The sequence below is a fragment of the Lactuca saligna genome, chromosome 9 (assembly GCF_052625555.1).
Source record: "Lactuca saligna cultivar CGN05327 chromosome 9, ASM5262555v1, whole genome shotgun sequence".
In the NCBI taxonomy this organism is placed as follows: Eukaryota; Viridiplantae; Streptophyta; class Magnoliopsida; order Asterales; family Asteraceae; genus Lactuca; species Lactuca saligna.
This window is the reverse complement of record NC_136425.1, coordinates 25,149,023-25,175,885: the sequence shown is the minus strand read 5'-3', so window position 1 is coordinate 25,175,885 and position 26,863 is coordinate 25,149,023. Positions and strand designations below refer to the sequence as shown.

Here is a 26,863-nt window from a genome sequence, read left to right as displayed (position 1 = left end):
TATAAGGAGATTTGATGATAAATATTTGAATTCAAAATGTGGTTAAAATTTAATATTATTTTATTAATGGTTACTTGTACTATCAGCTTCATCATTTGGACGTCTTAAAAAAATAATATTATTATAATCAATCTATTTTTAGAAATAGGTAGATTTCTTTTATAAGATAGTAAAGATATATATATATATATATATATATATATATATATATATATATATATATATATATATATATATATATATATATATATATATATATATATATATATATATATATATATATATATAATTAGCGCACTTGTGCATATATTAGCCCATTTATGTATATCTTAACTTTGGGCCCAAGGCATTTGATGTATGTATTTATTTGTTGCGTAGATTGTGATTTGCTTAGTAAGAAAGATAGTAAAATACACATTAACATGCTATCATAACTTACATCTTGCGCACGTTATAAGCTATTATTCCATCCTTTTACGAGAGACGTTAAACGATCCGTTTGACCCAATTGAAATTTAAGTGTATTCTTGAGATCGTATATAAACGATTTACTTAGAAAATAAATAGTAATCGAACAATCTGACCAAATAGTAATTGAGATCGTATATCGGGTTTGACTTTTGAGGACCACTTTGACCATTCCAGAAGTGAGTTCGCATAGCCGGTTGATTCTTGGTATCACGATTGTTCGAACATGTGGATTGTATTGCGATTATGAAAGAATTACGAAATGTATGAATGAGGTATTAAAATATATATCTTATATAAAAAAGGACAAATCATGTAAAAGACATAGACATAACATTTGTTGCTAAAATGTTGAGGAGACATTCAAACGTGTTTTGTGTGATATGAACCATTTTTTATAACAAGTCAAAATAAAACGGGAATAACAACACCCCATAGATCATTTTCCTTATTTGTAAGCGCAAAGAATGCAATAACCTTCTTAGTTACGATCTTCTGGTATATTTTAATATTATTTTTTATCTAAATAACCATAGACATGTTCTTGCATTTTATCTTTTTATATTGTTTTATTACAAAAACGATTTTTTTCATTTTTGCATGGACATGCATATATCATACATATAACATAACAATGTCAAAGTAGTGTAAATTGTACATATGGTTTGCACAAAAAGTACCATGAATAGTTCTTATGATAACTTTTTGACACAATGATCTTTGTGGTTTGAAAAAATTGAATCCTGATTCTTTATAGCTAACACTCTTAGAAAATAAGAATTAAACACATATGAAATATCAAACATACCCCTAGTTATTTTTTCAATTTTTTTTAAATGACCAATATCCAATGGGACCCACATATCGCCCCCACCTTACCCCTCCTCCAACTTCACATGTTATTGTGGGAAATATATCAAAGGAAATAGAGAGGACTCTAGTCATCTGGTGACTCTAATAGTAGCGATGATAGAAAAACAAGAGAGATAAGAATTGAGATGATAAGGTTCAATTTCAATCGTCACCTAGTGACGTGAATGATCCTTGTGGTTTGAAAAAACTTACATTGTAAGTCCTTATGGCTAATATCATTAGAAAAATAAAAGTTAAGTATATATGAAATAAACAATATACCGATTGTTATTTTTTTCCCCTTTTCTTTAAGTGACCAACATCTAATGGGACCCACATATCAAGCTCACTCAATCTCTACTCCAACTTTACATGTTATTACGATAAACGGAGAGAGAATGTAAGAGAAATTTGGGAATAACTTTGGGCTCATCTTCTCTGGTGACTCGATATTAGTGATGAGAGAAAAACAAGAGAAATAAGGAATGAGAGAATAAGAGTCTATTCTAGTCATCACCTAGTGGCTCACTTGGTTAAGACAAAATAGGGGAGGTCACCGGTTTAAATCTGGATGGCTTCAACTAGGGGTGGCTAGGAAAAAGCTCATAATGTCGTTTGGCAGTCGTATCTAAATCTTTCACCAAACTGTGAACTTTCTTCGGAGGAGCCCATAAACAACACAAGTACTCTTTTAAAACAAAACAAAGAATAAGATTTCATCCAATAAATCTTTATGTGTTCTATGGCCAACATCAACATACTAGAAGTAGGAATGAAAGAGTAGACAAAGTATCATTTAGCATTCGGTATGTTATAATGGACTTCTTATTTAACAGTCTTTTCAAGATAAAATTCATTATTGAGAGATAAATGGAGAAAGATATATGTTGGTGGGCTTCGATGACCCCTGATAGTGACTAGAAGAAGACAAAAGAAGAATTGGAAAGAATTAATAATGGTATCTAATGATCCTTTAGGTGTTACACTATGTTGGTACTTGATCCGGTTCACGATTTATTTAAACTTAAAAGATTATCTCTTTTGGTCTTATTAAGGCCATCTACAATTTAAGGCTAAAAAGTTTTAACATGTGTAGTTTTCCTTTGTGTATATATATAGCCCCATATTGGTTAGTTTTGTGAAGTGCCCCCTGCTTTTTTAATTACTATAACCTTAAAATAATCCATATTATACCTTGAATAATAAGATGGGATAATGACTTAAAAAGATAATATATTTTTTGATTTGTAAACATTTGGTAATTGAGTTTTTTTTCGTCCACATTACCCATTCATCTTCTTCAACTGTATACATTTAGTCATTATGATCGGCTACTCCAGATAAGCTGGAAAAATGACTTAAAAGGGTAATATATTTCTTACTTTGCACACATTTAGTCCTTAAAATTTTTGCACATTTAGTCTTTAATAAATTTTTGTTGTAAAAAAAATCCTTATTGTTTTTGTACACATTCAATACTCATGACCGTTTTTTATGGTTTTATCACGTCATCCTACATGATACAATCATTAATAAGGTGTTCGGGATTGTTCATGATTATGGCCATCGCGACATCGGCTATTTGGTTGCCTAGTTCTTGTGGTTTGGCTTAGGTCTTATGTGTTGAATGTCGTAGCTTCTTCATACGATCACAGATTTTAATGATCTTTATGTCAACACGTTCGTATTTGAGTCTACTAAATTTTCTTTTAGATTACTTCAGTTAAAAAGTAATATATTTTTTACTTAGGATCTTTATATTCATGTGTTCTTTATGAATGTATGTATGCACATTTTTTTTAAATATTATTAAAAATATATTATTTTTATAACGGGAGTAATCTAAACGAAAATTGTAGTAGAGTCAAATACAGACATGTGGATATAAAAATTGTAAATATATGTGATCGTATGAAGAAGTCACGACGTCCACAACACAAGATCTAAGCCAAACCACAAGAACTAAGCAACCAATCAGTCGAATTTGCGGTGACGCTGGCCATAAGCATGAATAGCCGTGAACACCTTATTAATGATTGTCCCGCGTAGAATGTCGTGAGAAAAACCTAAAAGAAAAAAATACGATCATAAGTACTAAATGTACAAAAACAACAAAAACTTATTTTGCAACAAAAAAATTATTAAGGACTAAATGTGTAAAATATGAGAAATATATTACCCTTTTACGTCATTTTTTCCGGCTTACCTGGAGTAGTCGGTCATAAGAACTAAATTTGTATAGGTAAACAAAGTGAAAGTATAAATGTGGACGAAAGAAACCCTCAGTGTCCAAATATATACAAATCAAAAAATATATTAATCATTATAAGGTAATCAGGTATGACTAACTTTTTGACATGTAAAAGCTAAGGTGGCAGGGTTGTTCACGCGTGAACACCACCCCCTAGCCCGTAAATGTGATGTGGAATGATACCGGCTACGCATTCTTACGACCAAAGTCAAAAATTGACTCGTTAACCAATTTTATAAAAAAATTACTTTCTAACTTTAAATTAAACTATATAAATACCAACACTTTTATACCGTTTCACACCTCAAAACCACTCAAATATCTTTCTATTTTTTCATCTTTTTTCTCAAATTATGAATCAAAATCAAAATGCTCCAAACACCCCAACAATCTCAAACACTCCAAATGATCAATATCAACATCTTAACTACGTGCAGATGTTAGCATACTCAATCCAACAACATCTATTTACCAACATTATATATCAAATCAAATTACTTCCAACAACAACAACCACAACAATTCAATCAATCTCAATAAACACAACCATCTCGAGTCTCATTATCTCAATCGCAACCTATAAACCTCAACAACGACGACAACGAACGGGTCCACGAAACACAACCATCTAGAAGACAACCAAAAGGAAAAGCTAAAAAATATGAGGAACGAAGATGGGTAGAAAGCTTTATCTAAAGCTTAGATTTTTATATCGTGTGACTCGAGGACGGACAACGCGCAAACGGGAAACAATTTTTGGTTTTGTGTTTTAGACCACTTTCACTCGCTTTTGGGAAAACAAATGGATCAAACGTACGATGCGGTTAATGGAAAACCGCATGAACTACAAGCGACTTGCATCAAGTTTAATGACATTTGAAAATCTGAAAAAATATGCATAAAAGTAGTAGCAACTATTTCAATATTTTGTCAGCCACTTGCCAACAATACAAGGTTACGAACGACGGTAAAGCATTCGGCCACCAAAAAGCATGAGAAATTTGTCATAAGAGTCCAAAATGGGTACTTAAACCGGAGGGTTCGCATTCGGAATTCACCACCGGTTCCAACAAAAGGCAAAGAACTTTCGAGTCAGATGTGGGTTTTGGTGTCGACCTCAAAGAAGACTTCGACGACACCGAGGAGAAGGGTCCATCGGGAAGGGACAAAGGGAAAAAGACGGCGTCTTCATGCGGAAAAACGACTAGTGAAGACGTAATTGCAGAAAAAATTGACAAATTTTTTTTTTACAAAAATAAAATGAAGCAACGGAGGAAGCTCGTTGTCGAAAACTAGCACTTATTGATCTTCAAATTTAAAACACAAAGCCGCAACCGGATATCAACCCGGAAAATTTAGCCGCGTTTCTACAAATCCAACAAGTTCGTGACAAGTATTGGAATTAGGTTTTAACATTTTAGCATTTATTATGTTTAATTTTCTATGGTTTTTAAGTCATTTAGGTTTAAATTTCTATGGGATTATGTTTTTTTTTTAGTAATTTAGGTTTGAATTTTATGTTTTTATGTTTTTTTAGTAATTTAAGTTATTTAATGTGTTTTTATGTAATTGAAATATTTATTTATGTTTATTAATTATGTTTTTTCTTTAATTTAAATAACATAATTTTTTTTAAAGATAGGTGTTGTGGTGCATAGGTAGCATCAATTTTCTAGTGAACATAGCTCTACTCATAGCTACAAATAATGTGTAAGGAACCAACATACGATTTTGTATGGAGTTGACAAAAATTGGCTAAATCCACTAATCCAACTCGAATCCAATCCAAAATTAGCAGGTTAAGTTAAGATTTTCAATCCATTTAGGATGAATAGGTCAACCCGCCTAACTCATTTAATTAAATAGGTTGGGTAGGGTAAATATTGTCGGTACGTTTTCAACCTACCAATCCATTTAACTTAATATATATTTAATTTAATAATTATTTAAATATTACCATGTACTAATCTATAGGGCTGACAATTCTCGACACGACTCGCAACACGAACCGCGACACGACACAAAATAAATGGGTTTGGGCTGAGTTTTTCAACCCGTCAACCCGTTTATTAAACGGGTCATATATGGGTTTTTCAAAAAATAAACGGGTTGACCTGTTAACCTGTTTATCTTCTTAATAAAAAAATTGTTTTATTTTTAAATGTATTCATGTATCAAGTACTAATATTTAATAAGTATTATATAATATATATATCATTGATTCATAGACCATTTGATTATTTCGATATTTTAACTCGTAGTGGATGGTCTAATGTGTAAGTCGTAACTTATAAGGCTAAGTCTGTAACATGTTTCTATGAATGTTTTTAATTTTCATTTGGATGTTTAAGACTTAAATGTCTAAAATTCGGACCCACGAATCGAAATCTGACCTACGAATCCGCCAACCTATGAACCTGTATAAATAAATGGGTTGACAGGTTATATATGGGTTTATATTCCAAACCCGTCAACTCGTGACTTGTATATTTAAATGGGTCGTGTTTGGGTTGACATATTTTGACCCATTAACCCGTCAGTCCGCCAACCCGCGACACCGCAACCCGAACATAACACGATTATCAGACCTACTAATCTAAGTATTAATTTATAAATTACAGTGTTATATTATTATTTATGTTTTAAAAAATCCAATCATAATTGTTATATTTTTTTTCTTTGCACCGACAACAGTAGGAACTCTTCAAAATTATTTTAAAATTATATATCTTTAATATTATTTGAAATTTCTCTTTGTATTTGTGAACTGGAATTATTATACTTTAAAAATTTATTTAAGCTTTAAATACACCATTTAGTTAATTTATTTATTCTTTTAATTTTAAGTGGGTTAACCTATTTATTTAATAGATTGGTTGCCGGTGAAAACTCTTTATTTGAAAGGTTAAATTGTATTTGAAATATCTACCTATTTAAATACTACTATTTAAATAAAAAGATTAGACTGGATTGCTCTATTAAAAACCCGTATCAACTTAGATCGACCCGTCTCTGTTTCTTTGATTGTGTCGCTTTTCGATTTGCCTCCTGTTGCCATTAAAGTGAAAAGCCTCTGTAGTATGTAGCTTGCATGATACATATACATACACCAATCATTAGCCGTCCCCAAACCAAAATCGGGATGGTTTTAGAGATCGTACATCCTAATTCTTGTATCAGAGGATGCTGCAGCAGCGATTCGATCCCTCTGCACCTCCCTTCGTCTTCCTACTCTCTCTTACTTCCAATTGCTCGAGGTATGAACCACTTCCATTTTTAACTTGAACTAAAAGGAATTAACATATGCAGAAACCCCAATTTTACGGTAGCAGGTGCTGAAAGTGTTGTTTATGATGCAACTTTGGAGGGGAAAAGAGTTGCTGTTAAAAAGCCCGTTTTATCCACCTCCGACGACATCAATAAGTTTCATAAAGAATTGCAATTGCTATGGTCAGTTCTTCTATTCTTTCCTATCTTCAAATAAGTCATGTGCTTCGTTCAGATAACTGGATACTCCCTTAGTTCTATTATACCTTTTGATGTCAAAATTCTTATGCAAACATAATTGGCACAGATTTTGATACCAAGTTTGTTGCACTTCTTATAAACTTATGTAATTTGAAATTTCCAAATAAGCCAAGGGTTCATAAAAGTTAAGTTGCATACCAACTGTTTGATTCTTCAAAAAGACAAAATATGATCTGTTTTTCTGCAATGGAAGGAGAGTATGAACTTGCTGGCATATCTTTAACTTGTTTGTATGATTTGAAACGTGAAGCAAGTTAAATCATCAAGGGATTGCAACATTGGTAGCAGCACATGCAAGACCACCAAACTACATGTTCTTCTTCAAGTTGTATGAGTTTGGAAATCTTTCTCAGAAGTTACATGTTGAGGAATGGAATCCAAGTATCAACCAAGCACTTATGATCACCAGACAGCTAGGTAAAAACACTTGCACTCCTTATTAACCGACTTGATAGTTTAATTTGGGTACAAAAGCTAAGTTAACATTATTTGTGATGTCTCTTTTGCAGCAAATGCTTTACAGTATCTTCATAACATTGGAATTATACATAGAGATGTGAAGCCAGCGAATGTTCTTGTAAGTTAATGTAGTAATTTAATCTCAAATTTCTAATATATATATGTGCGTCTAAATGCAAGATTTGCAACACACTTTCATATATTATGTCCTCCTACTTATATTTCTTTCTATTGCACCGTTTACTTTCAATATTTTTCTTATTAAAGCATCATACTTTGATGAATCTACCCACTTTCAATTCTTTTCATATTCTAGCAGTGAAAATTGCTTTGTCTTTGGATGACATTGCTATAAGTAGGTAGATTTTTCAAAGTAAGATGTTATGGGAAGAAGTTGAAGGATGATGCTATAATAAGCAAATTGGTTCTCTATCGTTTATATAGAAGCTTTTGCTTTTGCAGTTCCATACTGTGTTTTTAGTGGTTGATTACATGATTCTGACTTTGATGCAGCTTGACAAAAGCCTGCGTCCACATCTTGCAGACTTTGGTTTGTCTGAATACAAACAAGATCTTAAACAAGTCACACTGGAAAACTGGAGATCATCAGGAAAGCCAACAGGTGGATTTCATAAGAAGAATATGGTAGGTACTCTCATTTACATGGCACCTGAAGTATTGAGAAAGGAGATTCAGACCGAAAAATCCGACGTATACAGTTTTGGAATTTCAATCAAGTAAGAATCCAATGACAGACCTTTTATGACATAATATTTGTATTTCCTTCAGTTATGAGGAGAAATCCAAAACTTGAAGCTTAACCCATTGTAGTGAACTTCTCACAGGTGTTGTCCCATATACCGATCTTCGCACTGAAGCACAGGTTAGCTATTTTAATCGAGCTAAATGCAAGAAATAGCAATGTAGTTTCATTTTCATATATTGATGTATTATATTTATAAGTTATAACATAATAATATAATATCTCCTGATGTCAGGCTCACACTGTGCTGGAAATGAACTACACTGAACAGCAACTGACAGCAGCTGTTGTGTCTGAAGGGTTAAGACCTGCTCTTGCAGGGACTGAATCAGGTGCACCACCAAGATTACTATCTCTGATACAAAGGTGCTGGGATGCTGACATGCACAATAGGCCTTCATTTGATGATATCATCACCGAAGTTGATCTCATCATGGAAAATAATAAGATGTTAAAAGTGGAGGAGAAAGAGAATATTCTCCCTCAATCATCCTCAAATGATGACATTGGTCGGATAATCCAACCTTATAAAGAGAACATCAACTGGTTTGTTCAGGGTGAAAATATTTTGAAGACTGCAAATGGAAATGGCAGTGGTGTAGGTGTGAAAAATTGGAATATTGATTCGGATAGTTCTTCAGTGTATCTTCCTGTTCTATCATGGGGTTCTTTTGCTACTTGTGGAAGAAGGGAATCCATGGAGGATACTCATTTCCTTATGCCTCATGTGGAGAATCAAAAAGATGTCCATATGTTTGGAATCTTTGATGGCCACAGAGGTACATACTACATACACAGTATGTGAATTAAGGTATGATTGTTTTAAGAAACTTTAAGTATGTATTGTTGGGTATTATCATATGCAGGTGGTGCAGCTGCAGAATTTTGTGTTGGAGCACTACCAAGACTGTTATTGCAAAGTCTAGATCATGCCACCAGGTTCGTATTATCATAAAGTATTATTTATTTTATTTTTTTAAACGAAAATTTACCTTTAGCTTTTTTATTATACTAATGACAAATGCAGTCCGCATGATGCACTTAAAGAAGCATTCATCAACACAGATGTGGCATTCAGAAAGGAATTGAATTCCAATTCTGAATGTAAATCCAAGAAAGATTATCATCCAGGCTGTACAGCAATTGGTGCTGTTATAGTTGAAAATAGGCTTTTTGTTGCTAATGCTGGTGATTGCAGAGCAATCTTATGTCGTGCAGGTTCTGCCATTCCTTTAAGTAAGGTTGTTATCAATCTCATCCATTTTTATGACATATATATTTTTCTTCATTGATTTATACATACATTACATACATGCTTAATTTATATTTGTTTTGTGTAGGACCATGTTGCAAGTAGTCACGAAGAGAGAGAACGGGTTATGAGTGTAGGTGGTGAGGTCAAATGGCAGCTTGACACGTGGAGGGTTGGTCAAGCTGCCCTACAGGTTAATTTTGTTTGCTTAATTCAGTATAGATAAACCCTAGTTCTATTATATATAAAGCAAGTGTTTAATTTTTAATTAATAGGTTACACGGTCAATTGGTGATGATGATCTGAAGCCTGGGGTAACTGCAGAACCAGAGGTTACGGAGACCATACTTTCAGATGAGGATGAATACCTGGTATTATTATTATGCACTTTACCATGTTTGATAAAAGTAGGTAGCTGTAATGGGTAAATAAATATATATATACACTGAAAATTTCAGGTAATGGGTAGTGATGGACTGTGGGATGTTGTGCGGAATGATGAAGTGGTTGAGATAATGAAGAAGACAGTGAAAGAGCCTGGAATGTGCTCCAAGAGATTGGCCATGGAGGCTGCAGAGCGTGGCAGCAACGATAATATAACAGTCATTGTTGTCTTTCTTCATCCCGTATCCACTGCTGAGAGAATTTACTAGAAATTTATATATAATATATTACTTTTGTAGTTTGATTCTTAACAATATTTATGTATTCTGTTTTACTCATACAGAAGTTCAATGGACTACTTGTATATTCATTTATCTGTATCTGTATGTTGATTGTTGATTAAGATCTTTTTTTGAGTGAAATTTTTAATAAACTTGTATTGTTTATCAGGTAATTACTTGTTTCCTCCTTCCCATTAGAGAATGAAGTATCATGTTAGAAAATATTTTTCAAGTTTAGTGAACTATATACACAAATCAAAATGAGGGGTTATTACAAGTTTAGTTTAGTTGGAATTAAAACTAATTTGTATTGCAACATAAAGTAGAGATTGCTTAAGGAATAAGTGTAATCAAACATATTCTTATTCATTAGTTCCTATGTATAGTTCAATTTCTTTCTGTCTTCCAGCCAAAACATTATCCCTTTGCAACTCTTATATCCAATTTGTGGCTTCAAGGCAAAACATATTTCCTGCAGAAAATAGCATTTCCTTTTCTTAGTTTTGTAATTTGTCTTTAGATTATCAAGTAAAAAGTAATGTACTTTCACTTCATTTCTAATTTGTTTACCTTTTACTTGTGAAAATTGATTATTTACAGTAAATTTTCCCTGCAAACTTGTAAAATGCTGACACATAATGGTTTTTTTAACACATTGATATGATTACCATGCCGCCGATTATAACTTGCCTTTAAGATGTGTATAGTTTGTTACAAAAGAAAACCGAATTTACAAAATGTACATGATAATTGATAAATGGAGTCCTGGATGTTATAGAATATAAATCATAATATTGAGGCTATGCAATTACACAACACAAGCACGAAATCCAGCACAAAGTTCCATGAACAGAAAAGGAGGTCCAATAACTCTTTGCCAGTCCACAAGATATGATTCTGCACTGCCTTTGTATAGCTGATCCAACAAAAAATATTTCCTTCATTACCAATATTCTAAAACACCAAAATGCAAGAAATGACAACCTACTTTCATTTATTTGTGCATTATAGCATCCTACTTTTATTTTTTTTATAATTGAGCGAGTAAAAAAAAAAAGTAATTTGCATTTCTTGCCTGAATTTCAAACTTGACTGCATCACACAAACTAAAGGCTTCCATGTTTGAGGTCTTGATTGGTATACTCTGACAGGTGGCATCATCTCTATGGATGCCTATAGACTTGGAATAGCTTTCAAGTGCTGCTGGTTTCCATAGACATTTCAAGTTGTATGCCCCGATCTTCTTCCATTGTACATTCAAGCTCTTGAGGACGCTTAAAACATGTCTCATAGTTTCATGTGGTGATGCACAGGACTGCATTCAGAAATATATACTACCAATTTATATCCAAAAAGATCTAGGGCACCAAATTTTATGAAGTAACCCAAGAAAGTTTGTCCAATCCTGTTATAACAATGCATAAAGACGAAAATGACCTTGAATCCAAGTACCCATTTCCCTTGAACAGGAGAAACTGGTCTTACATATATTTCTCGCCGATCTGTGCATTCCAGTGGCTACAAAAACAAATAAATAAATAAATAAGACCCCTTTTTTTTTTTTTAATCTATGTTATCTTTTCATGATGAAAATTATACTTTTGTCTTCCCAAAACGGTAATACAAGTTGCAATTCATGATAATAAAAGAATAACTGAAGTTACCAAAGATGCTAGAGGATTGTCTTTGTTGTAATTATGGTTACTCAACAACTTATGCAATAATATAGAATATGTAACAGTTGCCTGAAAGGAAAATATTTAAAAAAAAATGGTCACTTTTACAGTTGAAATATATGTAATGGAATCAACAATTGAGAGAGTTTCATCACCTGATTTTGCAACAGGTTGTTCAAAGATCCAATAACTTCTTGAACATTGAACCCTAAGATATCCATCTCTTCTAGGACTCTAACATCAACCTTGGAATATACATACACATGATTATTAGATTTCAGATAACTGTATCAAGAACGGATAAATAAAGAAGTTACTTTTTACTGATTATAGAAATTTTGAAATTTGATAACTTTATACACCTTTCTTGCACTCCATGAAGTATCGATCGAATGGCCTGCAATGTATTTTGGAAGATGTTCTTGAAACCATGGATGCTTGTATATTTCTGGAATAGTAATACGATTAACTGAATCAACAATAAGCATCTTTCTAATCAAGTCACGTGCTCCAAGAGACAAGTAGTTTGGGTATGTGTATATTCCACTCTGATAACAAGTGATTAATACCCATGTCAGTATATATATAAGTTTCACTTGGGAGCTTAAATATATATACAAACCTTTATCTTTGCATATAAGCCAGAAAGATTGTCATCATCAAAAGGAAGACTTCCGCATAAAAGAGCATATAAAATAACCCCACAACTCCAAACATCAACTTCAGGTCCAGCATAAAGACGTTCTGAGATAACCTACACCAAAAAAAAAAAAAAAAAAAATTATATTAAGTTCATTAAGTAGAAAAGAATCAACTCACACACCTCTGGAGAAGCATAATTAGGGCTTCCACAACTAGTTTTTAGAAGATGTCCATCTCGCATGATATTAGCAAGTCCAAAGTCAGCAATTTTGACATTTCCTTTTGAGTCAAGAAGTAGATTTTCAGGCTTAAGATCTCGGTGAACCACCATGTGAAGGTGGCAACTCTCTACACCTGAAATAATCTACATGGAATCATCATCCATTAGCTTGTGCCTTGTGGAATGGAATATATAAATTTGTATCTTTAAAATCTTGAAAAATTCAACAACAAAACACAAGGTGATAGTGTGATATAAAAAGAGCAGGATGAGGATGATTTTGTGCAATAAACATGAGCATGGATACCTGTTGAAAGAGATGGCGAGCTTCACCTTCCTCAAGTCTACCATTTTCAGTGATATAATCAAATAGTTCACCTGAGTTCATATACTCCATGATGACATATATGCATGATCGAGTCTCTATGACTTCATAAAGCCGAACAATATGAGGATGGGAAAGAAGCCTCATTATATTAATCTCTCGTCTCACTGAAAATACAATCATGAAGAAGTAAAGGAAATCATCAACTTCATCACTTCACAGGAAAGAAAGCGGCAATTGTTGTAATTTTAGGAATACCTTTCTCTGCAGCAGAATCATTGATTGATTGACGAGCAAGGATCTTTATGGCCACTTTGACTCCGGTCAAAATATGTTGGGCTACTTTGACTCTACCGAATGCTCCAATCCCAAGGGTTTTCCCCATTCTATAGTTTGATAGAGGTGGTATTGGTAAGCTTCCATTACCACTGGTTTCACCCATTTTAAGAGACCCGGAGTTTCAATACCCTCAATCTTCAGGGTGCCTACATAAGAAAAAGAAAGGGAACACATAGTAACAAAATAGATCGATCGTTCATCGTTTTCACAGATTAACAAATAGATCGATTGTTTTCACTAGGAAAGAACACATAATTAATCAAAATATAAGAAATTGAGGACGCAAAAGCGATTCACCTCTGAAAATTAGCAAATACCCATATGATTTGATGTACATGTATTTACAGTTTCCAGGAAGCGAAACGAATCATAGAGCCAAATAGTGAACTTGTTTCAACAAAAAGTAATCTAACCAAGTTGGAAAATAACACTCATCTGTCTTTTTTTACAAGCAAGGTAATTTACATATAATCAACTCATATCAAATTCCCTGTTGGTAAACAAATGATGAATTTCTGCAACTAACCTGGGAGCAGAGTATTTCTAGGCTTCTAGCAGTGATCACTCGAAGAAAAGGTGTAAGTGGCAATGATCAAGTTAGGGGGGAAAGATGGACACGGAAAGTAAGAAATGGAGTGAGTATTACATTTTTGTCTCCGGTAGAAGCCATTGATACATAGAGACAAAAGCTTTGACGGAGTCGCAAAGAGAAATTGCCGGAAAACTCATGGGTTTATCCGTTGAAAGAAGGGCAAGGACATAAAAGCCATTTACCTCCACCTTCCTCAACTTTTCAAATTATTTTGGGGCACTTTATTTTATACATTGTTTGGAGATTTTGCAATTTTAGTCACCCTGACATAGTTGGATCTAGGTTGTTTGTTTAAAAATGAGTTTTTTTTATATATTATCCGTTTCATATGGGTATAAGTTAAAAAAAAATGTTTGGATAAAATAGTTTATAGCTTGGTAAACTTTAATAAGTCAAAAAGTGATAAATAAGGTACACTTTATTTATTAAAAACTTTTTATTTTACCAAATAAGTTATAATCAAAAAATTATAACTTTTTCTAAATAAACTTGGCCAAACACCCTCTTAAGACAATGCCAAAAACATAATTTATTATACATATTGTACAACCCAAAAATATTTTTATAATAAACTTTATGACATGTTTGGATATCAGTCGAAAAATTAGCTACTAAAAAATAATGTTTTGTAAAATTAGTTGATAACTTAGATTAAGATATAAAATAACTTCAAGGATAATGAGTATTTTATAACCAATGAAGGATATTTTTGAAAATATTTTAAAAAAACTTATGTTTTTTTTAAAAAAAAATGTAAATGTGAAAATTTATAAAAACTTGAAAATAAACTAGCTTATAAACTAATTGTAGTACCAAACAAAACCTACGTTAAGTTATTTATTAGATACTTTCATTTATCGATAAATTTATTTGGTGGAAACACTTAGACCATTTCAAGGTTATGTATTTAATTCGTATAAAATCTATTTCAAACATAATTGTGATCATGGTATTTGGAACATTTATATTAGGCTAATTAAATATTAGAACACTCACCTTGGCGTAATTTATTTAAAAGTCAAATCATCAAAAATTTCTTTTGATTGGTGCCACAATGCTTACAACAACGTATATTTTTCAATCAAAACAATACAAAATATGCATATGCAGGCTTAAAGATTTCATGAAGAAAAAAAAAATGATATTTTTTCGGAACTAAAAAAATCATTTTTCTATATTTTTTTTCAAGAGAACCCTATAATCACCATTATATGGTATATATTACTTAAATTAAGATGTATTTTAAAATTGCAAATTAGTTATTGATGTCTTAATATGTTTTCTTTGAAATTGTGTTATTATTTTATTTGTATGTGTGTAATTGAAAAGGTTATAAGACACAACTGAAACATCATTTGTTTTTTATTTAGGCCTTCAAGAGTACTCTCCACGTTAATAGTTATAGAGAGCTTTCAGATCAGCTATCACGAACCACCGGAGTACTTTCCACCTTAAAGGAGAGAGAGAGAGAGAGAGAGAGAGAGAGAGAGAGAGAGAAATAAGAAGATTTGCAAGAGAGAAGAAACCCACCACGATCACTGTCATAGACGGTGTGCATAGTCATCGTCGTTGTCAACTCAATCAAGAATTTTTTTCAAAACATTTATTCTAGAAGGTCTTAGGCTATGGGGAATTGAGTGCGGTAAGAATGACGCCTATGTGGCATAGTAAACACCGCCCCTCTATGCAGTTTGAGGTGTGCGGCCAAAATTAAGAGAGTCCTCTCTCTATCTCTTTCTTATTTCTCTTTTGTCTTTTCATGGTATACCACTCCTTGAGTGTGGTAAGGAAGTGTGGCAAAATAAGGGAGTGATATCATTCTTTCGAACCTTATAGCCTTTAAAGTATTGAATCTTGTATTTTATGTTTCTGATAATTATTTGTTTTTTATATAATGTAAATATATAATATATGTTATCTTTAATCATTTTTATAATTTGTAGTTATTTTATGTACCTTTTATCTTATTAATTTTTATTATTTAAAAAGAATTAATTGATTGCAAAAGTTAATAATAATTTTTTTAAGTGAACGTATTGGTTTTAATTAGTTGTAAACAAATTTATAAAAAAATTTAATATTGCATTTAATGGTGATCATATTTTAAAGTCATCATATTCTTTATCTTAAATTTCTTTTAAATGTGATTAATAATCTTGTTTCAAGTAACCAACTATTTGATTACTATTTTGTAAAATGTTTGAAAACATTTAAATTATGTTTGATATGTGCCTAACAAAGCAACGATCATAAATAACTTTTAACTTTTTTGGTGAACAATGTTCTTACAAAAAATAATTATTATATTTTATTATTAGTTATTAACTTCTAAATAAAATATTTATGTTTAGATATATTTTCTTTATACTGTATTTTTATATATTTAATGTAATTAATTAATATTGGTGTCTAATTTAAAAAATATAAATTAAATTATATACATTAAATTAATATTTTAAAAATGACATTTTGATACAAATTATATTTTTTTAAAACCTTCTTTAATTCAAGTATTTAAACTTTTAAAGGTATTAATGAACTATTTATTTATAATTGATTTGTACAAAAAATAATATCTTATAATACAATTATGATTATATTATAATTGACTTATACCTCTTAAAATTCAAAATATAATTATTATGCTTTATAATATAATATAAAAAAATTTGATCAACCGTTCTATTATTGTAATTATAATAATGTTATTTACGAAAAAAAAATATGTATATGTTATTATAATAAAGAGCCACTGTGAACGCATAACGCATTGAGAAACAAACTTAAAAACTTAAAACGATCGAGCAAACATGTAGTAGTTGGCTAAGAAGAAGTTGTACAAACTACTACATTCCCATTGGATTTGATTTCAACAAAAGACAGGTAGAATAAATAGGATCCGAATTTCCACATAAACATTAAAACATATCCTAAAAAAAAAGTCAAGACAGAAAATAAGATATACCAGATTTACCATCACCATCACCAACCACCACCCCCAGAGCTTTTCTTACCCCATCCACTGTTGTTATCTGCATCTTTGTTGGCGTCACCTGAGCCAGATGCACTGTTATTCTTCGACCCCCAACCACCACCACCAGCACTGCCACCACCGCCACCGCCACTTGTACCACCACCACGGCCACCACCTCCAGACCATCCACCACGGCCACCGCCACCAGACCATCCACCACGGCCACCGCCACCACCAGACCATCCACCACTTTCTCTGCCGTCACTGCCGCCACTTGCACCACCACCTCCAGACCATCCACCACGACCACCACCACCATCACCACGGCTGCCACCACCAGACCATCCACCACGGCCACCACCACCAGACCATCCACCACTTTCACCGCCATCACTGCCGCCACTTGCACCACCACCTCCAGACCATCCACCACGGCCACCACGACCTCCACCGCCACCACCACCAGACCATCCACCACTTGCACCACGGCCACCACCACCACCAGACCATCCACCACTTTCACCACCATCACTGCCACCACTTGCACCACCACCGCCAGACCATCCGCCAATTGCACCACCACCGGTACTTTTCTTTCCGCCACCCCACCCTGTATTATCTGCATCCTTGTTGGCATCACCTGAACCAGAAGCACCACTATTCTTCTGTCCCCAACTGCTGCCCCCACCACCGGACCAACCACCACTTGCATCACCACCAGCACTTTTCTTGCCTCCACCCCACCCAGTACTATCTGCATCCTTGTCGGCACCGCCTGAACCAGAAGCACCACTATTCTTCTGTCCCCAACTACCGCCACTGCCACTTGCACCCCCACCACCACCAGACCATCCACCACCTGCATCACCACCAGTACTTTTCTTGCTGCCACCCCACCCACCGCTATCAGCTTCCTTGTTTGAATCATCAGCACCACTATTCTTCTTCCCCCAACTTCCACCGCCACCGCCACCAGACCATCCACCACCATCAGTACTTTTCTTAGTGCCACCCCACCCACCACTATCTGCATCCTTGATGGCATCTCCCGAACCAGAATCGTTACTTTTCTGTCCCCAACCACCACTTGCACCACCAGACCATCCACCACTTTCTCCTGCCTGAGTACTTTTCTTGCTGCCACCCCACCCACTATCATCTGCATCCTTGTTGGCATCACCTGAATCAGAAGCCTTTTGCCCCCAACTGCCACCACCACCAGCACCCCCACCCCAACTGCTGCCACCACCATCTCCATAACCTGAATCCTGGTTTTCATTCTCAGAATCATTTCCCCTGCCACGACCACGCCCTCTCCCCCGCCCCCTACCTCTTCCTCCTCTTCCCCGGCCACGACCACCACCATCATCACCGACCCCGCCCCAGCCAGCAGAATCCCCAGGACGTTCACGGGGATCATCAATATGTTGTTGAAAATATGCTACCAACCGATCAACTTCCTCAAACATATTCTTCCGGAATCTAAACCCTTTTGGATACAATCCAATATACTCATGATGCGCGTTGGAAGTCCTTATGTATGTCAGAATGAAGGTCCCCGGATGTTCATGAGAGACACCAAAAGAATAAACAATTCTTGAAGGGTGCTCCGACTTTTCCTTCCTCAGTATCTCATCTACCTCAGCTTTTGTCCCATGCTTAAACATTCGGTAGCCTAACATTTTCTTCAAATGTCCTGCCAAGGGTTCCGCATATCCCGCAATTACCTATCAATCAATCAAAACAATACAACACAAACATATAAGAAAACAGCAACCTACTTTCATTGATTTTTTTATAGCAAAACAAAAAAGAAAAACTGACCGACCTCATCAAGGTTAGCAAACACATCCTCTCCTATTTTAAGTGTTTTCCCAAGACGAAGCAAGCTTGTAATGTCCTTATGCTCTTTTCCACCTTCTAGAATGTCCTTGTGAGCATACACCCCATTGTAGACTTTGAGCGTTAACGTTAAATATGAGGCTCCACGAGAGCTAGGCCGGAAAACACTCTCACCGGCTTCTTTCTCCGCCAGTAACTGAGTAAGTAAATTAATATTTAATATTTAATATTTAATCAATCAACAATAAAAGTATGCTATTATTATTTAATTTAATAGTAAATAATAAGTACCTCTATGGCTTCATCTATAGTAACATTCTTGAAGCGAGGATGAGCAATCATTCTTGGCTTGAAAAGCTTCTTTGTTATCTCCTTAACTTTACTGCTACTACTACCACTCGGAGTCGGAGGCTTTTCCCCTGAACTGTCGCGAACTTCATTATAATACGGATCCACGGGTTTGTCATTTTGTGACACCCACTTACTCCTCATAACATTTTCCTTACAACTAAGGTAAACCTGATACCTATCTTTCACAACTGACTTTATCTTGCAAGTCAAAACATCACCTTCCTTCAACTTCTCAGTCAACTCTTCATCGTTTAAATCATCACTATAATCTTCCTTGTTCAGCATACCACTCAACCCGGACTCAAGACTACATATCGCCCTCTGAGGTAGCACACGCCGGACCGTAGCCTGCACGATTCTTCCTTCCGAAAGCGTGCTCTCCGTCTCCCCGGAAATCATCAAGAACTCCTCGTCCTGACTCGGTTCTACATACCCTCTTCGCCAATCTTGAAACCCGTTTATCAGTTCTTGTTTTATAAGGTTAAAAGTCTCTTTTTTATCTTCCCGCTTCTTGGATTTGGCATATGAGTCGATGTCAAGACTCTTCAATAGGTCCGGATTTTCTCTCACGTGCTCCATTGCTGTCTCGATGACATCATCATCATCATCATTGTCATCATTCACAGCTACATCATCTTGGGCATCTGCACGATAAATCTCTTTAGCCAATTCCTCAGCTAAATTATACGATTCCGGGTGAATCCTTGTATCGTCTAGCAAATCAAACGATTGGCTACTGCTAGTGGCATTCCCACTTCTTTTTACACGTAAGAAACCAACCGAATTTATGAACACCTTTCTGCCAAGACCATGGGTCAACAGATCCTTCCGGGTGCATATCGAACCCGACCGAATTAAAGATCTTTGTAAAGAAACCGCCTTTGTGGGTCCCAGCCCAGAAATGAACTGTAGAGGAGCAAACAACCATTCGTGGGTTATGGCCAAATTTAACTCCACCCCAACTTGGTTGGTTGCATCTACCATGATTTGTTCAACTATGCTGTACTTCTCATCCGAAGTTATAAAGCTCTCTAAAGGACTAAGTTTCCAGGATAATATCTCTTTCCCGGGCCCACAGAGAGTTGCAGCCATCGTTAACGGGTTTTGAAGGTATCGTCCAAGTGCAATACCACGCTTCACAATGCCTGAAAAAGATTAATGAATTAAAGTTAAGGGCGTTTTTGGAAGGAATGAAATATGTAAAGAAATCGACAGGATTCAATCAAAGTAACTTGCCAGATTGAGACGGAAACTGCTCAGATGATATATTTGAATTTTCATACAAACGGGGTAGAGACTCGTCGCCATATACAACGCTTAGTCCATCTTCTGAACTATCTTCCAGCGCCTTCTGAATTATCTTTCATCATAAATAATATATTCAGACAGAATTATGTATATATGCAAACAAACCAATGATTGTTGCAGCATACTGTAAAAATTACTATATGAAAACACAATCACCTCAGTAATATCCTCTTTCAGCCTGCTGCAAGGCACATTCACAGCTCCCAAAACAACAACATCAGGTTTGTGATCCATCATGAACTTCACAATCCGTTGTTGATCGTTTTTCTTCCTTTGTTGATCATTCACATTTTGACCACGGATACTGAGAGATCCCGCAGATAAAACATCAACAATTTCACCAAATGAATCCAACATCACAAAAGTGGTTGCAGGCCTTCCGGGACCCCAACAGCATGCCATGACTCTCGCTGGAACTTTTGATATATTCCCATCTTGTCCCTTCTTCTGATACAGCCCCACCGAGACTTTCTTCCATAATATCCTTCCATATTCCATTAACAACCAGCTTTTTGCTCTGCTTCTTAATAAAGATCTTGCTTCCTTCTCCATGGAAGGTAGAAGAAAACCATCAAAAGCATCTTTGATTATCTGTCTCCTTTGTTCATTCCATAACTGTGCGTATTTGCTCACACCACCACTAACATAATACTCCTGAGCATCACTTATTAATTTATCGTGTGAAGATGCGGGAAGCTTGATTGAAACTTGAATCAGGTTGTCTTCTTCAGCTTTTTGAATAAGAAGCCACTGTGCATCATCAAATTTTGTCAGAGGCTTTTCTTTTAACCACTTAATCCCTGCAAACTGATGATGGGAATCTATGGTCGCCTTCCCTTCAGCAGTGGGGCTTGTTGATATTGTTACATTTTCCATAAATACCCCCCGAACATGTTTCCTGACAAATGGCTCACAGCTAATCTCAAGTGCAGCCATGTGTCTAGCTCCTCTGAGCACAGCTTGTGGATTCTCAAACGTTTGACATGTAAACTTTGATGCCACGTCATCTGGTGTTTCTTCAACATCCTCAAGTTCATCCATTCTCATTTGTTCAAGAGAAATCAATAATCCAAATTCTTCAGAACTATAGCCGATTTTGCAAGCAACTTCACGCAATCCAGCTTCACTGCAAATCCCATATTGTGATTTTCTTCTTGGTCTCTTGAATTCTCCTTCATCTACAACATCACCTGGCGGGAAGTGGAGGTTGAACTTTGAGTCCACATCATCGATTTCCCTTTCTGTTTCTGCTATATTGAGTGACTTGATAATCGACTCAAAAAACTTTTGATCTAAATGAAGGCGTGTTTCATCGTATATGTTTCGGTCTTCATCAAATCGCTTGTTGTAGTACATTTGTAGAGCACCTTTTCGTTTTTGAAATAGCAACCACTTTCTGTCAAGATCCATGATAGCCCAAACCACCTTGTGCCACCTCAGCATGGGTTTATCATCAGAGAAATCTTGATTCTCCTCATCAGCTACTTGTATATCCTTAAAAAGACTAGGACACTCCTCCTTTCTATACATAGCAATAAAAGGAACCTGATACAAGAGGAAATAATTAAAAGAAACAAACTTCACAGATCCCCACAAAAAACACAGATAACATGCAACACTTACATCTAATTTCTGAACATGCACAAGCTCTAAAAACCTTTTAATATCGTCTTTAAGTATAGGCAACTCGTTTCCTTCTTCAGTTGCTGTGCTTGTACTACCTCCTTTGTGAAACCAAGGTACCATACCCATTTTGAATTGATTAAGAATCCAGATGCTCTCCCTGTCTATGCTCATATCATGTGGTGGTAGAGGACCAGTGGTTTCCTCAGAAATCTACAACAAAAAAAAAGAACTTAAAAAAATATGGAGCCCTTGACTTTATCTCCAAAAACCAAATGGACACAGTGGGAAAGTAGAAAAGACTTGTTAGCATCAAACCTGCATTCTTTCTGGAATATCTGTCTCCCTGATATGCTCATCCTTCTTGGTCATGTACTTCTCTGGAACAAGAATTGGTTCAAATTCATCTTCGACCTTTTTTTCCTTCGATTCATTGGGTTCACTGTATTTGCTAACATTTTCTGGTCCCAACTTGTAGATGTCATCAAGACCACCAAATATGTCATTAACACTCTGCCTTGAAGAGTGTCCTGCAGACTTCTTTGATTTTTTCTTGTTAGCTTTGACACTCCTGCATGAGGGTTTAGGGTTTAGGGAAATCATGTGGGAAATAAAACACAAAGAGAAAACATCCACATTACTACGAAGCAGCAAAAGCCACACCTCGATGGAGCAGCAGGTTCAGTTTTTTCGACTTCTTCAACAATGAAATCGGCCATTTCATCCTCACTGAGCAAAGCATCCTTCCCCTCATCCAGCAGATCTTCAGAGCTATCACCTACAAATAGACTAGAAATTGTGGGCAATTTGGAAATATCTCAAATAAAAAAGCAATCTATTTCATTGCAATCAAACAATAAGTTTTGGTGTATTTAAAATCTACCATCATCATCCCCAAATAAAGTACGTGTTAGCTTCTCCTTAGCCATTCCACTTCTGTCATATTCTTCCGTACCAAAAACCGCTGATGGTCCTTCATCACCATCAACTCTTGCTTTCTTCAGCCGCTTGAAGTTTTCACTTTCCTAACAGATTCAAAAGCATAAAACGGTCAAAGAATGAGAGAAAGCGTTGAAACATGAATTAAAGTCTTAAATTATAAAGTGAAGAAGCAAGAGACTTACAAGTTTTGGGCGATGATAGCCAGGGATGTTTTCTTGAAGGAGCTCATAGTCATCTTCATCCAGAACATAAGTCTTCTTTGATTCTCTTCAAAATTGGCAACACAGGTGTCAGAAAGGTAGTAATCAGTAATGCATCAACAATTAACGGTAGAAGGTAAAAATATTTACCTCTTTTTCTTCCTCTTCTTTTGCTTAGCATCATCGCTGTCCTCTCCGACCTCATCTTCTTCAAGATCATCCACTAAGAAACCGTCATTCTCATACTGGTCTGGTGAAGGCAAGAACCACAATCATATCAGAACATGAAGCTGAATATGAATGTAAATAGAGTAGAGAGACATCTGTTACAGATTGTGTTAATAAACATAGAGTGATCAAGATAAGAAATTATAATTTTGCATGCATATAAGTGGTAGCAAAAGATCTAGAGTAAACAAGTAATGCTCTACCAAAACAAAATACACTGGTACACAGACGGAACAAGTACGCGGTAAAGAAACTTCAGAGAATCGGAACCATGAAAACAAACAAATACTCAAAATCATGCAAAAAAATCCATACCATCGTCTTCATCGTCAAGGTCTTCAGGCTCTATCCTCCGGTCGACTTTGACTTCTATCACATCGATACACATAAATATGCATGCACATAAGTAGGAGAGCAAGATGAAAGAAAAATACTCGGTAAATGAAAATATAAATCCGATGAGGTCACCTTGTTTTGACATTCTGGATTTTCTGCCCATTGTGCGACTGTGTGAAAAAAACAGAGGAATGAAAGCAAAAACCCTAAGAATCCACAGAATATGATGGAATTCGAGGAAACCCTAAACTCAAACGCTTGGAAACAACTTCTAGTCAGGGGGTTTCTACAGGAAGGTTGAGAAGATGATTCGATGTGCTGGAAATGAGTTCGTTACTTTATGTGATCAAAATGTAGTGAAAATCATTTAGGGTTTTTGTGTATACTTTCATTTGGACAGTTTGCTACTATAAACTTCACCGTTCATTTTCGTGAAACCACAATCGTTAATCCATCAAAGAGATCGTCTCCAAAAACATAAAACCACCATAAGAATTAAAAGAGGCTCGAGCACAACATTTTCATGAACGTCTTCGTACCTCCACCATCAGCGATTTGAAAAGGTGGAAACTAGTGAAAACCCTATAATAGTCCAAATGAAGAGAGAGGTTTTGTTTATTTCAAAGACGTTGTACCTGTCTCTAACACTAGGAAAAAGTAAAAACCCGGAAAATAATGATTAACGTATCAGTTTCATTTCGCCAAAAAGTATTCAACAAAATCATTAAATTTTTTTTATAGAAAATAAACAAAACATAAAATTAGTCTATTGAGATTTATTTTAAAAAAAAAAAAAAAAAAAAAAAAAAAAAAAAAAAAAGGTGTCTACAATCTAAAAAAATTTCAACTTGTATAAAGAGGTTCAAAAATAAAAATAATAAAAAAGTGGTTTTGATCCATGATACATTTGAAAAAATCAATTTTGTCCTTTTCATTTCATTCTTCTATTTTTTTTATTTTTTTTAATATTTAAATAATTATAAAAAATAAAAAATAAAACCCCACCCCACCCCTCTCCACCCGTAACCCTCTTTCTCTCTCTCAACCACCTGCAATTTGCAATTTTGATATACTTGGATACTGAAAAAGAACCCAAATCTCACTAACGTAATCAAAAAGTTAAACTCATATCACCATTTTTACATCAATTGTAGAGATTGGTCCTAGTAGGAGCACCAACAAAACGTAACAAAGTCTTGTTGATCATTTCTTCACAACTTTACCTTCAACCCACAAACTTTTAGCCCTTCGAAGTGCATCAACTTTCTTCAACAAATCAAAATCTAAACATTTCTTCTTCAACTCTTCCACACACTTCCCTAGTAACTTCTCATCTTCTTTCCCCCTCTCTGGTAACTTCTCCATACGCAATTCCATATGTTTTGTAACGAACAACCCAAATTAATCCCAGATAACATAGGAGCGAACACAACAATTTCGTTTTTGTACCAAAAAACAATTGTCGAATAAATTTAACTAAAAAACAATGATTTTAACTGAGAAATTGGAATTGGGAATGACGAAATGGGTGACTTACTGATGAAGGGGAGGTACATTTTGATTATGATATGTTCAAGGAGTTTGATTCCATCCATGTTTGGCATATGAACATCGCTTAGAACTATATATTGTCTGTTTTTGTTTGTATGTGTGTTTAATATGGTTAAGAACCCTAAATCCACGACTTGGCTTTAGGTTTACAAACCCTAACAAACATAGTGATTGAAGATGATTGGTGACCAGCTGGATGGAAGGTTAAGGATGTGTGTTAGATCATGTAGAAAAAGAAAAGAGTCGGATAGAGAAAAAAAAGAGGTGGAGAGAGATGTTCGAGATAAGAAGAAGCCATGAAGGTACCATCCAGTTTCATTATCAGATGGGAAGTGTAACGTGATGGGTTTTAGCCATAAGAACTTTCCTATGTGCGCATGCAAAACCCTAATGCTCGGATCTAGGCTTTCTAATTAAACATGCTTTGAATCCAAAACTTCTAATGGCTAATTAGGTTAAATAACAACATTGAAATAGATCTAGAATCATACCTTTGGATTCCTTGTTGATCTTGTTGTCTTGGAGCTTCTAGAGTCACAAACGTCACTCCTCTAATGGCTTACGAACACCAATAGCAAGCAAGATGATTTGGGAGAGAGGAGAGGGGAGGAATTCGGCCAGAGTATCTCTACTTTAGATGGTGTGTCGAATTCCCTTACCCCTAGGGTCTATTTATACTTGTAGACTCCTTAAGGGTTACAACCTAAACCATAATTGGATAACTCAGACTTTAAGTTGATCCATATCCTTTCCTTGATAATCCTATGGACGATTTTGGCTTATCCAAGCCCTAGAAATCGTCCATCCTATCTAGGATAAGGATTTATAGTCTAAAGTGTAACTATCAAACAATTGACAGTTTATACCCTTTTATTTAATTAATCTCTTTAAGTCACCAAATTAATTCCAATTAAATTATGACTTATATTAATCAAATAACCATATATTATTCCTTATAATATTTACTCTCTTTTAACAAATCATCCATCAAGTTGCTATGGTGAAGGCAACCCAAAAGGACCATGCATAACCGGATCAAATACTTGCCTAATATAGTTGCAGCCTTAGACACTATTCCAACAGTCTCCCACTTGGATAAGTCTAGTAACTATACAAGTACAATTCGGTTTGCAATCGTAGCTCTCAAAGACGCTGTCAACTCTGATCTAATCAATCTTGTCCTTTAGATAAGGGATCGTACAGTCCTCTGTTAGATATCATGCTGACAATCCTATGGAATGGTTAGTCTAGCATTTAGTTTCTCGATCTCCGATTTATTCGACATAGAACTTTATCAAACACATCAATTCAGTTCTGACCGGGCCCGGCACATAAGTCAAATCAAATCATCGAGTGGCCAAGATATCTCTTCTACCCTCTTAGGATAAAATTTACAGATAAACTTTGACTTATATGTATTTACTTATTCATTAACCAACTATACACAACAATGCGTTTTATAACACCAAGTTACTG

The 26,863-nt window shown here is 35.0% G+C and overlaps 3 protein-coding genes across 4 annotated transcripts; 1 reads left to right on the top strand and 2 right to left on the bottom strand.

Moving 5' to 3' along the window:
• Positions 1-6,558: 6,558 nt before the first annotated feature.
• On the top strand, positions 6,559-10,379 carry LOC145018214 (protein kinase family protein / protein phosphatase 2C (PP2C) family protein). Its single transcript, XM_078976117.1, has 12 exons — positions 6,559-6,828; positions 6,904-7,021; positions 7,350-7,516; positions 7,609-7,676; positions 8,072-8,295; positions 8,390-8,441; positions 8,557-9,100; positions 9,188-9,260; positions 9,349-9,562; positions 9,662-9,766; positions 9,849-9,944; positions 10,032-10,379. Exons 1-12 carry the CDS (start codon positions 6,663-6,665, stop codon positions 10,224-10,226), a joined length of 2,022 nt encoding a protein of 673 aa, XP_078832243.1. The 5' UTR covers positions 6,559-6,662; the 3' UTR covers positions 10,227-10,379.
• A 520-nt stretch (positions 10,380-10,899) lies between these two features.
• Positions 10,900-14,237, bottom strand: LOC145018215 (SNF1-related protein kinase catalytic subunit alpha KIN10-like). The gene is made up of 11 exons (XM_078976118.1): positions 13,967-14,237; positions 13,360-13,586; positions 13,084-13,268; positions 12,738-12,920; positions 12,537-12,668; positions 12,277-12,462; positions 12,070-12,159; positions 11,903-11,983; positions 11,676-11,756; positions 11,314-11,553; positions 10,900-11,154 (listed from the first exon to the last, which is right to left on the bottom strand). The coding sequence occupies exons 2-11, from the start codon at positions 13,541-13,543 to the stop codon at positions 11,047-11,049; spliced, it is 1,470 nt and encodes a 489-aa protein (XP_078832244.1). The 5' UTR covers positions 13,544-13,586; positions 13,967-14,237; the 3' UTR covers positions 10,900-11,046.
• Positions 14,238-16,866: 2,629 nt separating this feature from the next.
• On the bottom strand, positions 16,867-24,471 carry LOC145014862 (transcription elongation factor SPT6-like). Of its 2 annotated transcripts, none has more exons than XM_078973301.1 (13): positions 23,969-24,471; positions 23,816-23,869; positions 23,423-23,522; positions 23,255-23,339; positions 23,014-23,155; positions 22,794-22,908; positions 22,449-22,701; positions 22,131-22,343; positions 20,664-22,052; positions 20,436-20,559; positions 19,140-20,344; positions 18,835-19,044; positions 16,867-18,733 (listed from the first exon to the last, which is right to left on the bottom strand). In XM_078973301.1, exons 1-13 carry the CDS (start codon positions 23,997-23,999, stop codon positions 17,015-17,017), a joined length of 5,640 nt encoding a protein of 1,879 aa, XP_078829427.1. In that variant the 5' UTR covers positions 24,000-24,471; the 3' UTR covers positions 16,867-17,014. The 2 variants fall into 2 exon arrangements, with proteins under 2 accessions (XP_078829427.1, XP_078829428.1); XM_078973302.1 differs by having other exon boundaries at positions 20,436-20,550.
• Between the last annotated feature and the right edge of the window lie 2,392 nt (positions 24,472-26,863).